General features: G+C 42.9%; 1 protein-coding gene across 2 annotated transcripts in view; it reads left to right on the top strand.

The window, feature by feature from the left end:
• The window catches only part of FYB1 (FYN binding protein 1), a 124490-nt gene that overhangs the window by 79265 nt on the left and 28619 nt on the right, over nucleotides 1-16606 (top strand). For both annotated transcript variants that reach the window (XM_084629147.1, XM_084629146.1), the window contains exons 3-9: nucleotides 4790-4973; nucleotides 6417-6466; nucleotides 7564-7583; nucleotides 8465-8511; nucleotides 10211-10331; nucleotides 11969-12128; nucleotides 15200-15344. In XM_084629147.1, coding sequence (XP_084485273.1) covers nucleotides 4790-4973; nucleotides 6417-6466; nucleotides 7564-7583; nucleotides 8465-8511; nucleotides 10211-10331; nucleotides 11969-12128; nucleotides 15200-15344 — 727 coding nt within the window. The remainder of the gene's footprint in view (nucleotides 1-4789; nucleotides 4974-6416; nucleotides 6467-7563; nucleotides 7584-8464; nucleotides 8512-10210; nucleotides 10332-11968; nucleotides 12129-15199; nucleotides 15345-16606) is intronic.

The raw sequence follows: 16606 nt of genomic DNA, 5'->3' as shown, positions 1-16606 counted from the left end.
AATAAAAGCAAAACACATCCTAAGCTGATCTTAACACTTTCAGTGCCCTTACAGAGTTAGATGGCTTGGCTTGGCTTAATGGTGAAATCCTAGCAGATCTTAAACATAAAAAAGAAGCTTACAAGAAGTGGAAGGTTGGACATATGACCAGGGAAGAGTATAAAAATATTGCTCGGGCATGTAGGAATGATATCAGGAGGGCCAAATCGCACCTGGAGCTGCAGCTAGCCAGAGATGTCAAGAGTAACAAGAAGAGTTTCTTCAGGTATGTTGGCAACAAGAAGAAAGCCAAGGAATGTGTGGGCCCCTTACTGAATGAGGAAGGCAACCTAGTGACAGAGGATGTGGAAAAAGCTAATGTACTCAATGCTTTTTTTGCCTCTGTTTTCACTAACAAGGTCAGCTCCCAGACTGCTGCGCTGGGCATCACAAAATGGGGAAGAGATGGCCAGCCCTCTGTGGAGATAGAGGTGATTAGGGACTATTTAGAAAAGCTGGACGTGCACAAGTCCATGGGGCCGGACGAGTTGCATCCGAGAGTGCTGAAGGAATTGGCGGCTGTGATTGCAGAGCCATTGGCCATTATCTTTGAAAACTCGTGGCGAACCGGGGAAGTCCCGGATGACTGGAAAAAGGCTAATGTAGTGCCAATCTTTAAAAAAGGGAAGAAGGAGGATCCTGGGAACTACAGGCCAGTCAGCCTCACCTCAGTCCCTGGAAAAATCATGGAGCAGGTCCTCAAAGAATCAATCCTGAAGCACTTGCATGAGAGGAAAGTGATCAGGAACAGCCAGCATGGATTCACCAAGAGAAGGTCATGCCTGACTAATCTAATCGCCTTTTATGATGAGATTACTGGTTCTGTGGATGAAGGGAAAGCAGTGGATGTATTGTTTCTTGACTTTAGCAAAGCTTTTGACACGGTCTCACACAGTATTCTTGTCAGCAAGTTAAGGAAGTATGGGCTGGATGAATGCACTATAAGGTGGGTAGAAAGCTGGCTAGATTGTCGGGCTCAACGGGTAGTGATCAATGGCTCCATGTCTAGTTGGCAGCCGGTATCAAGTGGAGTGCCCCAAGGGTCGGTCCTGGGGCCGGTTTTGTTCAATATCTTCATAAATGATCTGGAGGATGGTGTGGATTGCACTCTCAGCAAATTTGCGGATGATACTAAACTGGGAGGAGTGGTAGATACGCTGGAGGGGAGGGATAGGATACAGAAGGACCTAGACAAATTGGAGGATTGGGCCAAAAGAAATCTGATAAGGTTCAATAAGGATAAGTGCAGGGTCCTGCACTTAGGACGGAAGAACCCAATGCACAGCTACAGACTAGGGACCAAATGGCTAGGCAGCAGTTCTGCGGAAAAGGACCTAGGGGTGACAGTGGACGAGAAGCTGGATATGAGTCAGCAGTGTGCCCTTGTTGCCAAGAAAGCCAATGGCATTTTGGGATGTATAAGTAGGGGCATAGCGAGCAGATCGAGGGACGTGATCGTTCCCCTCTATTCGACATTGGTGAGGCCTCATCTGGAGTACTGTGTCCAGTTTTGGGCCCCACACTTCAAGAAGGATGTGGATAAATTGGAGAGAGTCCAGCGAAGGGCAACAAAAATGATTAGGGGACTGGAACACATGAGTTATGAGGAGAGGCTGAGGGAGCTGGGATTGTTTAGCCTGCAGAAGAGAAGAATGAGGGGGGATTTGATAGCTGCTTTCAACTACCTGAAAGGGGGTTCCAAAGAGGATGGCTCTAGACTGTTCTCAATGGTAGCAGATGACAGAACGAGGAGTAATGGTCTCAAGTTGCAGTGGGGGAGGTTTAGATTGGATATTAGGAAAAACTTTTTCACTAAGAGGGTGGTGAAACACTGGAATGTGTTACCTAGGGAGGTGGTAGAATCTCCTTCCTTAGAGGTTTTTAAGGTCAGGCTTGACAAAGCCCTGGCTGGGATGATTTAACTGGGAATTGGTCCTGCTTTGAGCAGGGGGTTGGACTAGATGACCTTCTGGGGTCCCTTCCAACCCTGATATTCTATGATTCTATGGTTCTCACTACAAGCTGGCCAGTTGCTCTTCAGCCAGGCTCTCCTCTTTGATCAGCACTTCAATCACTTGGTGTGGTGTCTGTAGATGTAGGTGGAAGAGAGAGAGAGCATGGCAAATTTCTCTCCCTTTTATAATGTCCTTTCTTCCCTTTGGCTTTGCCGCCCCAGCCCCCCACCCTTCAGAGTAGGTGAGCATTACCTCATCGCAGTTCCAAATTGATCAAAGGAAGGGGGGTTGATTCCCTCGAGAGTCTAACAGATTCTTTTGTTGCTGCCTAGGCCAGCGTCCTTTGTTCCTGTGTGGCTGGGCTGGTATTGTTCCATACATGCCCTGATGAGGTGTGAACTTCCTCTCTGTTCTTGGAGAGATTTTTGCCTGAGCTTGCTTTAAGCCATGAGGATACGTTTTCAGCCTCATAACTATATATATGAAATTATAACCTATAACATTACTATAACAATTACTATAACATCATTAATATATATGATCATTATATATTATATATATATAACACATCATCTCAGGCATCGGCACTCTTATAGCTTATATAGGATTATCTGGCTATTTGGACTCTCTCCTCAGACTCTATGCTACTAGGACCCCTAGCAATATTCGAGACATCACCGACTTCCTGAGGAAATTACAATGCTTTGGTGATCTTCCTGAAAACACCATCCTGGCCACCATGGATGTAGAAACTCTTTACACCAATATTCCATATGAGGATGGACTACAAGCTGTCAAGAACAGTATCCCTGATGAGGCCACGGCACACCTGGTGGCTGAGCTTTGTGACTTTGTCCTCACCCACAACCATTTCAGATTTGGGGACGACTTATACCTTCAAGTCAGCGGCACTACTATGGGTACCCCCATGGCCCCACAGAATGCCAACATTTTTATGGTTGACTTAGAACAATGCTTCCTCAGCTCTCGTCCCCTAGCGCCCCTCCTCTACTTGCACTACATTGATGACATCTTCATCATATGGACCAACGGAAGGAGACCCTTGAAGAATTCCACCTGGATGTCAACAATTTCCACCCCACCATCAACCTCAGGCTGGACCAGTCCACACAAGAGATACACTTCCTGGACACTACAGTGCCAATAAGTGATGGTCACATAAACACCACCCTATACCGGAAACCTACTGACCGCTATGCCTACCTACATGCCTCCAGCTTCCATTCAGGACACATCACATGATCCATTGTCTACAGCCAAGCCCTAAGAGACAACCGAATTTGCTCCAGTCCCTCAGAAACACCTACAAGATCTTTATCAAGCATTCTTAAAACTATAATACCCACCTGGGGAAGTGAGGAAACAGATTGACAGAGCGAGACAGATACCCAGAAATCACCTACTGCAGGACAGGCCCAACAAGGAAAATAACAGAACACCACTGGCCATCACGTATAGCCCCCAGCTAAAACCCTCTCCAGCACATTATCAACGATCTACAACCTATCCTGGAAAATGAACCCTCACTCTCTCAGACCATGGGAGACAGGCCAGTCCTCACTTACAGACAGCCTCCCAACCTGAAGCCAATATTCACCAGCAACTACACACCACAGAAACACTAACCCAGGAACCAATCCTTGTAGCAAACCTCGTTGCCTACTCTGTCCCCATATCTACTCTAGCGACACCATCAGAGGACCCAACCACATCAGCCACACCATCAGAGGCTCATTCACCTGCATGTCTACTAATGTTATTTATGCCATCATGTGCCAGCAATGCCTCTCTGCCAGGTACATTGGCCAAACCTGACAGTCCCTACGTAAAAGAATAAATGGACACAAATCGGACATCAGGAATGGTAACACACAAAAGCCAGTGGGAGAACACTTCAATCTTCCTGGATATTCTATAACAGATTTGAAAGTAGCTATACTTGAACAAAAAAACTGCAGAAACAGACTTCAAAGAGAAACAGCAGAACTAAAATTCATTTGAAGATTTAACACATTAATTTGGGCTTGAATAGGGACTGGGAGTGGCTGGCTCATTACAGAGGCAGCTTTGCCTCTCCTGGAATTGACACCTCCTCATCTATTGTTGGGCGTGGACCACAGCCATCGTGATAGAATTGGCCCTGTCAGCACTGGCTCACCACTTGGGAGGTAACTCCATGTGTCAGTGTATTTATGTCTGCATCTGTAACTTTCACTCCATGCATCTGAAGAAGTGGGGTTTTACCCACAAAAGCTTATGCTCAAATAAATCAGTTAGCCTTTAAGGTGCCACCAGACTCTTTATTGTTTTTATAACATCATTATAACACCCATGCTCAGCGCATCATGAGCCTTCCGAAGACACCCAACGTGATAAAATTTGCATTGGATACCACACAATCATTTTATAAAGATGAACATGGGGGTGTAGGGTGTTCCCCCAATGTACAGTATCTATCTGTTGTCTCTTATCTTACACTTAGATTGTAAATTGTTTGAAGCAGGGACCATCTTTTTGTTCTGGGTTTGTACTGCCTAGCACAATGGGGTCCATGGCTGGGACTCCTAGATGCTGCAATAATACAAATAATATCTGTCTCTGTATGTATTATAAGGCACCATGCACCTCTACAAATATTTAAATAACATGTTAATTTCTGGGTATGTATCCTATTAATATGTTATATCTAGAGTTTATCTAAACAAGCAATGTTTTGGCTTTGGATCATCTTGAGTTGCTAACTAGATAAATTGTCTTTGTTTTGTTGGTTTTAGGTTCTAACAAAGAAGCTGTTAAACAGATCTCCCACTCAGTGCTCTCCTCATCTTTACCTCCACCCTCACATTCTGCTACACAGATACCACCACCGCCTCCTCCTTCAGCTTCTCACCCATCAACACAAGCACCACCAGTTCCCAGCCTACCTCCCAGAAACATCAAACCCAGCTCTGATCCCTTGTAAGTGAACATGAAATCCGTTTTGCTTATATTTTGCTGTTACTTTCCAGCTCATGTCTATCATGGGAAACCAGCATGCTCAGGCAGTGGCAGTTTAAGGCCAGCTCTCAGGTGCCTGGAGACCCAAGCTCCCATGCCACATTGAGTCTGCTATTAAAGTGAGAGTCTTTACATGGACTATAATGGAACTTGGATTGGGCCCTAGCTGATGAGACCTTCTACTTAGCTGATTGCTGCCAGCCCCAGGAAATATACTATCAAATCCCTCCCTTGCACTCTACAGGTGGTGGTGGGAGAAAACTCCTTCCATGTCCTGTATCACAAAGGTATAAGGGCGGGTGCTCTGTCCTCTCCCTTATGTGTAGGGAATAAGTAGTCCAGTCAGCAGCAGCAACTAAGAACCTTACTCCAGCACTCTGGGCCAATGGCAGAGGAGGGAAGAGACAGAGAAGTCAATGGGCACCAGTCAGTGCATACAGGGCAATAGGGCTGGGGGATAGTAGGTGAGACTGCACACATGAGAGAGGAACTTGGCTCATAGTTTTACATTTCAGAGCCTCTATTACCCATTGTGGTGCTATTTTCATGCTCTTCTCAAATTTGGCTTGCCAAGTCGGCACCTGCTGGCCGCCAAAGTGTTAAATGCATATGCTTCTAAAGTGAAAAGCAAATGGAAGCAGGTTCAGTATTCAAAATAAGCAATTTTGCGGTAAACAACTTATTGCACACATAGAGTGTCTCTCAGACATAAGAGGTTTCTTTCTTACCACACAACACACTGTATGTTGCTACTGACTATGTGAAAGCACACCGTCTAAAGATGCTGCTGTTCTTGAGCTTGAGAAACATTTTCAGATAGAAAATTCTCATAAACCCAACGAATATATTACTGAGTATGAAGTACATTAAGTGCTCCATCTAGTGGCCAGAGAGCAGCTAAACCACAGCAGGTCCTGCAGCCACCTTAAAAAGCATTCCTGTACATTCTCCTTCCTGTCTGCTTAAGATTCAAGCTTCTTCTCTTTCCCTGAAAGGACCTGTACAACATGCAAATATATGTTGCTATGCTTATGCATATGCAGAGATTATTAGTGTTCCAAAACCCTCAAATAGATTTCTGACTATTCTGTCTATCTGTCACTCTACCAAATTACAGTGTTTATACTACACTTGGGTATGAATGCCTTTGGCTCATTTATTTTCTGTTTTTATGTTCAGAGTCAAGATGCCACCCTGTAAAAACCAAAGTCACGCTTAATCCATATGGGAATCTCAACTGTACTTAAACACATATCTAAACTCTGTAATGTTTAGGGCTGAAAGTGAACAGACTATCCAGTCAATGTCCCAAATACTTGGCACGTGCAGCAGAACAAAGCTAAATTAAGATGTAATTATAGGAACTATCTTCTCAGATTTTACATTTTCTTTTCATATTCACAGAAATCCAAACAATGAACAAAGTTACGATGACGTTGAATTTGGTTCAGATGGTAAGAATACATTTTAACTAATAGCAACCATTTAAGAATTAAGTATGTTGTATTTATAATATAAGTGACTGGCATAAATATTTATGGTGTTAGTGAACTGCAAGTCATATTTTGGAGTGGTGTATAACAGCAGTAACCACTCCACAGTCAACATGGCAGGCACTTTCTCTTGGAAAGCCTTGTTTTAGCATCCACGTAACTTTGGCTTGGAAGATTTGCTGAGCCTAATAACTTTCAACGCTGATCTGAAATGAATACTCTTTTTTCAGAGTTAGTTATTGTGTTCTCATGAAAATGCATTGCTTTTATACCGGATAAAAATAATTTGCTTGTTAGGTAAGGTCATCACTTTGTCATCTGCCCTGAGGAAGAGCCAGCACATAGATGTGTTGTACAGGAGTAGCCCAAGAAGCAGATTATGACTCTCTCTCCTGGTCTCCCCTAGGAAGAAAGTAAACTGTGCCAGGGCTATACCAGCCACAGTGTCCCTCACCCAGTATTCTGGCCAGCACAGCATGTAGTGGGGTGGAGATGAAGCCTGCTACCCCTTGCACAGCCTGGGGAAATCAGCAGCTTTGCATCAACTTCTTTTCCTTTGCTGCAGGCCACAGTATAGCTAGCATGCACAGGAGAGTACAGGCCTTATGCCTCCATACTCTCTGCCATGGCTGTGGAGGGCTGGTGGTGCCCTATGTGACCAGTGTAAGATGTTATGTTCTTAACTATTCACTTCCTTGCTTGTAAGTGACTGGATTTTTGTAAACTGATATGATAGGAAGGACACTGTTGTCTCTGAGGAAGCTTTAAAGTGAACGTTCTGATTTGGGGTATATGTGATATAATACACACTATGGCAGATGAAGTGGAAGTCCTTAAATCAGTTACTGCTAGAAGTTTACAAAGTACCACAGTAGGAAGCTCTGTTCATCCCAATTAGTTTGCATTCTTATCCTTATTAAAACAGATAAGATCATTATAAATCTATATTTGGCACTAGTTAAGGTACAGCTGTGTATGTGTCCATATAGTTAGCATCAGCATGAGGCACTTTCTGTACAAAATAAAATAATAGTCTGTTTGTATTTTTGGTCATTCAGGTCACGGAAATACAGATGGGGTAAGTATTATCCTTTATAACACACTGAAAACATATTCTTTCCAACACATCACTGCATTAGAAAAGCCAGTTTGTTGCAGAATAGATCCAGTATATTGCTGATAAATTGCAGAAATGTAGAGGGCAACAATGAAAGTGGTTGAACCCAGAACAAAAGTGGCACTAATTATAAAGCTGGCTGGAATCCAAAAAGTTCACAAAATCTTCCATTTCCACTGACATTTCAGTTTCACTGAAATTTTCCAGAGATATAGGCCTACATCAAGGTATTCAATCATGTGCCTAATTTTAAGCACGTGAGTATCCCTGTTGATTTCAGTGGGACAACTCGTGCTTAAAATTAGGCATGTGATTAAGTACCTCACTGAATCAGGGCCTCCGTGGCTTGCCCAAGTTTACACAATAAGTCTCTGGCAGAGTCAGAAACAGAACTCTACTCTGAACCCTATTCCAATACCTTCAATAGCTTTGCCCCCCTCAATGCATCATCTCCCATAATTAGTTTTTAACCCTGTAGTCCTTTCAAGCCATGCCATCTTTCAGATGCAGTGTAATCAAAGTTGCAGCACAGAGACTCACTTCAGAATAAACAATCTGTGTGTGTGTGTGTGTGTGTGTGTGTGTGTGTGATGGGAAGGAGGCTGAGTTTTATTTTATATCTATATCTATCCATATAGCTATAGATAGATAATAACAACCAAGGTCAGAACAGAAGAAATAGATATTTGAACAATTTAGTAATTTGGGCTTGGAAAGATTAAATGCATTTTCAATTGATTATTTTTCTGCTTTAATTTATGTCTGTCTGTATCTAGCTAAAAAATTGAACTCCAGTGTATTTAGGCCATTGGAGACTGAATCATGATTAATTTTTCTTATAGGGTCAAGAGAGTGATGGAGAGACGTATGAAGATATCAATGACATCAGGTATCAAATCTAACTTATACAGCTATAATCCATTGTGTCTTTGTTACTGAATGAAGAAACAGATCACTAGGAAATATGCTAGGAAATATACTTAATCTGGCCCAGAAGCATGACTGCACTGCAATCTTGAGCTCCATCCACCTTAATCATCTTCCCTAAAGAAAGCATATCAGTTTACAAGTTAACTCCCTCCTAAAACTAGATGTAGCATGCAGGTGGAGATGCTTCCTCAAATGAAGTCCTGTGACTATTTTGAATTGGGTAGCAAAAGAGTATGCTCTTCAGCTCTTTGGAATATGGCTGAGCTGCTGCACAGAGTTACTCCCTGAAATGGGAACAAAATATGACACCCCCACCCCAATACTAGTTGAATTATTTTGTTAATGTTGTAGTTCTCAAGGTGAATTTTAATAGAGCTCATGAAACTGTTGGACTGACATCCCCATGGGTCTGAAACCCACTGTGTGTCCACAGAGCAGGGACAGTACAGACAGCAGAAATGCAAGCTTCCCTCCCAGTGCCTCTGCAGTGCCTCTCATCAGAAGGGACCAGCAGCCTACCTCACAATCTCCTAAAGCCCACATGTGGGAAGCAACCTGTGACAGAGAGCACAGGTGATGTTGAGACTGAAATGAGTGATGTCTCTCACAGTGAGGTACATTTGAGTTGTACGCAGGGTAATGCTGTAGTTCAACCTCTGGGCCCATTCACGTCAGTTATAGAGTCATAGAATATCAGGATTAGAAGGGACCTCAGGAGGTCATCTAGTCCAACCCCCTGCTCAAAGCAGGACCAATCCCCAATTTTTGCCCCAGATCCCTAAATGGCCCCCTCAAGGATTGAACTCACAACCCTGGGTTTAGCAGGCCAATGCTCAAACCACTGAGCTATTCCTCCCCCCAGTTCAGCAGAAGTACACAGAAAAGGGGGGCTACATTATATCTGTGAGACTCATTGCTGTGCAGTGGGGAAGAACATCATTAGGGACAATGCTTCCAGGGTGCTGGGGAGTAACAAGTCTTGCTATGCATTCCAACGCTATAGCCAGTCCTCCCTATTCCACCCCAGGTGCTGTCCAGCATGCAGGAGCAGGGCCATGCTTCTCAGACATGTCCTACGCTGCAATTAAAAAGCCGTGGGTGGCCTGTGCCAGCTGATAAGGGCTCCTGGAGCTCAGGCTAAGGGGCTGTTTAATTGTGGTGTAGACATTTGGGTTCAGGCTCAGGCTGGAGCCTGGGTTCTAGGACCCTGTGAGGTGGGAGAGTCCCAAAGCTTGGGCTGCAGCCTGAGCCTGAATGTCTACACTGCAATTAAGCAGCCCCTTAGCCCAAACCCCACGAGTCCAAGTCAGCTGGCATGGGCCAGCCATGGGTGTCTAATTACAGTGTAGACATACCCTCTGGGGCTAAAGTCACGTTGGGCCTTTCCAGCATAGCCAGCTAAATTATGGTTGCATCCTGTGCACATGCCTCGCATGGAAAGAGTCTGTAAATACCCTCTCCCATATGTAGCTCATCCATGCAGGACCAGCCACCATAGGGTTCAGAAAATGTTTTCATGCTCTTATTAGGAGAAGTCTCCTCCTAGCTGCTCTTGCTGATCTTGGAAGAGAAAGCTCTAGTGAGTGCCTACCCACTTCTGCCCACTCACTTCCACATTCATCCCCTTACCTGTGAAATAATCTGTTTTCATTGTTCAGAGCCACATCAAAAGAACAAGAAAAGAAGAGAGAGAAGGAAGAAAAGAAAAAAATGGAACAAGAGAAGAAAGAACAAAGGGAAAAAGAAAAGAAAGAGCAAGAAATCAGAAAGCGGTTCAAAGTAAGGTCCCTTTCTAGCAGGCTACACACAGACGTGCAGCAGTCATTATTTAGCCTTCTGCATTTTAAAACATACATTACAGTGCAAGGACACAGTTTGGCTGCAAAGCTGCATGGTGATGCCAGCTCGCTTGGCATTTGGGGTGAAGGTTTGTCCCCTGGACAAAGCCTCAGGAACGGCTCGATCCTCAATCCAGCTGGCCCCGAAAGAACCTAAACACACACTTGAATTTAAGCATGTGAAATTTCCCGTTGAAGTCACAAGTATTTCAGTGCTTGCAGGGCCTGATTCTCATTTCCATAAAGTCTCCTGTACGTGCACTGTACTTCACAGTTTACAGCCCCTTTACACTGCTAAGGTAGCATAGAGGGGCCTTAGTGAAAAGGAGAATTAGGTTCACAGTGTTCACATGCTTAAAGTTAAACACATGCTTTGCTTAACTGGGGCTGGAGCACCTTCCAGGATTGAGCCTGTAAATGACCTTTGCCTGCAGGAGCAACACTTGGGACAGAAGTATGAAATCTCCCAGTTCAGTAGAGAGGTTGGGAATGAGGCACCTGTGCAGCTGAGCCACAGCCACTGCTAAAGCCCATGGTGTGTAGTAGTGAGCCAAGTTCATTGTGCCCCAAAGCCCTGTATGCATAGTTTGTAACCAATGGACGACCCATGCAGTCTGCAAACCCACTAGTCATTCTCCACCAGCCTTGTTGCCTGGCCACAACCCCCTGCCACGTTCCTACAAAGAAACCACAGTGATTCTTCTGTGTCTAGGGCATCCCACCACTGTGGAAAGGCTGCAAAGATTTGGCACTTGGGATAGTAAATAGTGGACACCATAGCAATGCATCTACCTGTGTGTTTTTCAGGGATCTGGCCCCAAAATCCCTTTCTCACACCGAATTCTTGGCTGGAGTATAAGCATTAACATCCTCAGTGTTTTTAGGCTATCGACCATCCTATCATGGAGGCTAAAATGTATCATTATCCATAAATGCAAACACGCAAACAAACACCTTGGTGTATTCATCTAAGCAGATATCTTCTCTTTTGTTGCCCCTAACGCACAGACTTTCTGCACTGCTCCACATGGCCACTACCCAATCTACAATCAAATCTGTCCTATAAGCCACTTCTTTCATGATGCCTGAATTCAAGAAACTGGCTGATTGTAGCCAGCTTCTGGATACTTGGGGATCATCTGTACAGCATATCTTGAAAAAAAGATCATTATGTGTTGGTCAGCACTTACTCATACGAACAGTCCTACTGAAGTACATGGAACTGCTCCTGTGAGTAAATGAATGTTCACCTATGTGAACAAGGGTTACATAATCTAGCCCTATGTTATTAATCCATTGTATTCTCAAAATGTGGCCAATTACTATCTCAACTACTTTAATTATATGCTGTATCCCTCCCCTACACCCTTTGCTTTTTAGTTTGTCTTTAAAGTGTAAGCTGTTCGGAGCAGGGCCTGTGCCTTTGTGTTTGTTCACAAAGTGCCTAGCTGATGTGGGTGGTACTGAAAACAAATTATTATTGTTTTGTGTTTCATCTGAATTTTTGTCAAAGCAATCAGCACATCCTCCGCATGTTTGTATGTGTGTGTGACTTCTTTTATTGCTTTTTCTGTGCAGTTATCAGGACCCATCCAAGTCATTCATCAGGCACGAGTTTGCATGGACTACAAGGGAGGGAAGAATGAGCTGACTGTCAAACAGGGTGATAATATTGAAATCATCCGTATTACAGACAACCCTGAAGGAAAGTGGCTGGGCAGGACAACAAAAGGATATTGTACGTTTTGATTCTCCACTTTACCCCTGAATGTTTGCCCTGTCAAACACTGACTGCCTGAGTACACACAATATTACATGGGAGAGTAATATTAGCTAGGCTGGGTCCCCAGCCAATATGGACAAGGACATATAGCATAAATTGCCAAATCTCATACTGCTGTGCTAATCTGACATGGGGCACAGCTCGTACAGTAAACTTATGTACAATAAGAAAAGGAGTACTTGTGGCACCTTAGAGACTAACCAATTTATTTGAGCATAAGCTTTCACATCAGCCACACTATCAGAGGCTCGTTCACCTGCACATCTACCAATGTGATATATGCCATCATGTGCCAGCAATGCCCCTCTGCCATGTACATTGGGCAAACTGGACAGTCTCTATGTAAAGAATAAATGGACACAAATCAGATGTCAAGAATTATAACATTCATAAACCAGTCGGAGAACACTTCAATCTCTCTGGCCACTCGATTTCTGATCTCAAAGTGAGTATCCTTCAACAAAAAAACTTCGAAAACAGACTCCAACGAGAGACTGCTGAATTGGAATTAATTTGCAAATTGGATACAATTAACTTAGGCTTGAATAGAGACTGTGAGTGGTTGAGTCATTATACTAAGTGAAACTATTTCCCCTTGTTTATTCCTCCCCCACCCACTGTTCCTCAGAGGTTCTTGTTAACTCCTGGAAATGTGCTGGAAATGGCCCACCTTGATTATCACTTCAAAAGGTTTTCTCTCCCCCCACCCCACTCTCCTGCTGGTAATAGCTCTTCTTAAGTGATCACTCTCCTTACAATGTGTATTTTTTCATGGTCTGTGTGTATATATAAAATCTCCTCACTGTACTTTCCACTTTATGCATCTGATGAAGTGAGCTGTAGCTCACGAAAGCTTATGCTCAGATAAATTGGTTAGTCTCTAAGGTGCCACAAGTCCTCCTTTTCTTTTTGCGAATACAGACTAACACGGCTGCTACTCTGAAACCTGTCCTTATGTACAACAGAGTGTCAAATTTAGAGATTCTGGGATTAGTTAAGGACAATGGGCCAGATTCTCACTGGAGCTACACCAGTTCACATCCACTGAGCATGTGGCTCAGTGTGTCTGCCTTAGCGTCAGCACCGAGCCTGCCTCTGTGGAAGTATTTTCAGAGCTGTTAAAAAAGAGAGAGAGATTAGATAAGATAAAATGTTGCATTCAGAAGACTAAAGGGCCCAATATTCCCCTCATTTACAGTCACTGGAGTTACACAGATGTAGGACTGGTGTAAGTGAGAGGAGTGTAAGTAAGAAGAGAAGTAACCTTTAGAACTTCCTACCAGTCTCAAGAAAAAATGGGAACATTCCAACTTTTTATCTGAATATTGATTCCTAACATCAAAAGTTGTTTTTGAAATCAAAAATGTGTCTTTTCTTTTTCCCCTACCCTTAGCCCCAGCCCCTCCCACACATATGCAGCTAGGGCCAGACCATCAGCTGGTGTAAATCAGTGAAATAAGTGGAACTATGCTCATTTACACCAACTGAGGATCTGGTCTCTAATTTACAGAGACCCGGGCATTAGGGTCTTGATCCAGCAAAGCATTTAAGCACAGGCTTAACTTCAAGAACATTAGTAGTTCCATTGACTTTTATGGGACTACTTGCATGTTTAAATGCTTTCCTGGATCAGGGCATAAGTGCTTTATGAGAAAAGGCATGCTAATTTATACTTTAAAAGAACCTTTCATTTTTAAAAATACGTTCTGTTCGGGAGGTTTTATACACACAGAAAAAAATCTCTGTAGGGGAGTTATGGTTCTTGTGCAGTTGTTGCAAGCCAATTAGTTTCACTTATTTTGGCTTGTCATAAACTGATTTTTATTTCAGCAAAAGCAGAAGTTGTACCAGCCTTCCCATTGGTGAAGGTTAAAGGTACAACTCAGTATAGTTCATCGATGTTTCAACCGGAATCTTATCTGCCTACTTAAAAGCATACAAACAGATAAGGGAGGGGAGGGCTTGAAAAGGGAATGAGAGTATCAGATGGTATAAAAAACAGTATTTATAATTCACTTGAAATAAGGAACAATGGCTTTGTTTGTAATTTACTTTCCAAGTTTCCATCATATGTTTTCTTTTTTCCAGTTATTTAATTTTCATGTGGAATTCACATGTAGGTTAGAGGGAAATGCATCAGAAATTGGACTACTGCAGCAGGAGAGGAGGAAGGTTTTCTGTGCTCATTCCTATGTGCTTTTCTCATTTTTGAAAGAACATATTTATGCTTATTGTCAAATACAGCCTGTGTAGTCAGCAAGCCCATCATTTTATTGCCTAGCAGATACAGTGTTTAAATCCATCTTATTATAATAGATTTTTTTCCAGAGACATCTACATAGTGAAGTCAAGTGCAAGTGATAAAGGTGGAGGTTCCAATCCTCAGATGAGCTAAGCTGCTTTGTACTGCTCCTCTAGCCAGGATACCCAGGTAGCAAGAGGATCACCCCCATGTAGGCTGAATCTGCAGTGGCAAAGGGCCGGCATAGTAACTCCTATGTACTTCTCTATGAGCTCACAGCATAAGGAGTGTGGCTATAATGTCCCTGCATCTCAGTGCTCTATCTACTAGCCTGTTTGGACCATAGACTGCTCTAAGTTACGCTGGAGGACTGGCCATTTGCACAGTAACCCCAGGATTAACTGAGAAAAGGTGTCTTAAAGCAACTTTGCCACTTGCCACGCTCCCCACCAGCTGCACTGCACACTCCTCTGCTACAGCTGAGCATCCGACCCAGGGTCTCTAGTGGATATCACTGGAGTGATTATGTCGACAAGGGGCCTGATTCTCCTATGACCCAAGTGTGTCTAAATCCATTGAATTCCACGATGTTACACCTGATTTGCACAGTGTAAGTGGAGGAGATAAAGGCCCAATATGCTTAGATTCAGACATTTCTATAGAGTTATTCAGCCACACAATACAGCGGTAATCATTTGAGTTCTCAGCCTTCTATTAAAGTTCTTCCTTAGCTGTTGTGAAATGAAAATTGTTGCTGCTTGATCATAAGCTTTCATTGTTTTAGATGGATACATTAAAACAATCGTGGTGGAGATTGACTATGATTCTTTAAAAAGAAAACAAGGACCTTCCATGAGTGCTTCCCTGAGACGTGTAGACAATGACCAAGAAGTGTATGATGATGTTGGAGAGCAGGATAGTATCAGCAGGTATGTGTGAACCTACTCAAGAAAGTTGATTTAATCCAATTTGATAGATTAACCCAACCAACCCAAATGAGGAAAACTACAACACAGAAACAAAGCATTTTTAATTTATATATTCTTGCTGACACAAAACATCAGATTTTAAAATACCTGAAATTACAGTGAGTATGATTTAAAAAACAGCATATGCTGGTCTGAGGCATTTGAGTTTTACCATAATATTTCCTGTACTTAGAATGGGAAATACTACAAATTCCATGGTGAAGTTCACAACCATGGCACATTAAATGCTGCTTGTTTAATGATACCCACTGTATGAGTTGGAGGCATTGTGGGACTTCTTTCCAGGCAGTCTGTAACTTTAAGTTACAGTATCTAAGCCAATCTGTTCAATATGCCTGTCTTAGTCAATATTTTCAGCTTCAGAAGCCATCTTGCTTGTTTAATCAGGCATCCAAATCATTTCATGATTCATTTCAGCTCTAGGTTCAGAACATTAAACTGTCAATACAATCAAAACAATACTGGGTGACATAAAACTTACTGTCAGATCTCCCATAAAGAGTTGAGATGTATGAAAGAAGACAAAATTCTACCTCGTTTAGCTAATTACATTCTCTGTGAGAAGAAAATGACTTTGAACTGCAAACTCTGGATGAAATCCATAAATTCTTTTTCAGTAGTTACACTGCCTTTGTTTAGGTAAAACCTCCACTGACTTCACAAGGACTTCAGGATTTGGCCCAATGAGATGCATGCTAGGCTGTGAGCAGAGTGGCTGTTCTCTATTTACCACAATTTATGACACTGCTCAACTTTTTACAAATATAAAACAGACTCTTGTAGCAAATGAAAAACAGCTAATCATATAAGAAAAATGTAACTGGCCTAAAAAGAATGAAGTAGTGAGAGAAGTAAGAATGAAAGAAGGAATCTAGCATCTAGAAGCATTTATGCATAATAGAGGAAAATAACAGTGGAAGTGTAGAAAATACTAGCAGAACTCCATAGAAGGAAATGAGATGAACTGCAGGACTCCCATCGATGAAGCACAAAACAGATCACAGAACAAACAACACAGTTCTCTCCTTCTCTCTTAAAGTTGCATGATGCCCTTTCTAGTCCACAGGTACAAAAGGCCCTAAAAGCGAAGGAAGCATTGCAGCTGCACAGGTGTACTCCTCACCCCCATGCATTCCCTCAGCCCATAAGCCTTGGGCCTTCTGTGTCTCTTCACACAAATGTGGAGGGATGTTTGGAGGCAT

This window comes from Lepidochelys olivacea (genome assembly GCF_965140295.1).
Source record: "Lepidochelys olivacea isolate rLepOli2 genome assembly, chromosome: 5".
Classification (NCBI taxonomy): Eukaryota; Metazoa; Chordata; order Testudines; family Cheloniidae; genus Lepidochelys; species Lepidochelys olivacea.
The sequence above is the reverse complement of the archived record's forward strand: the minus strand, read 5'-3'. Positions and strand labels throughout refer to the sequence as shown.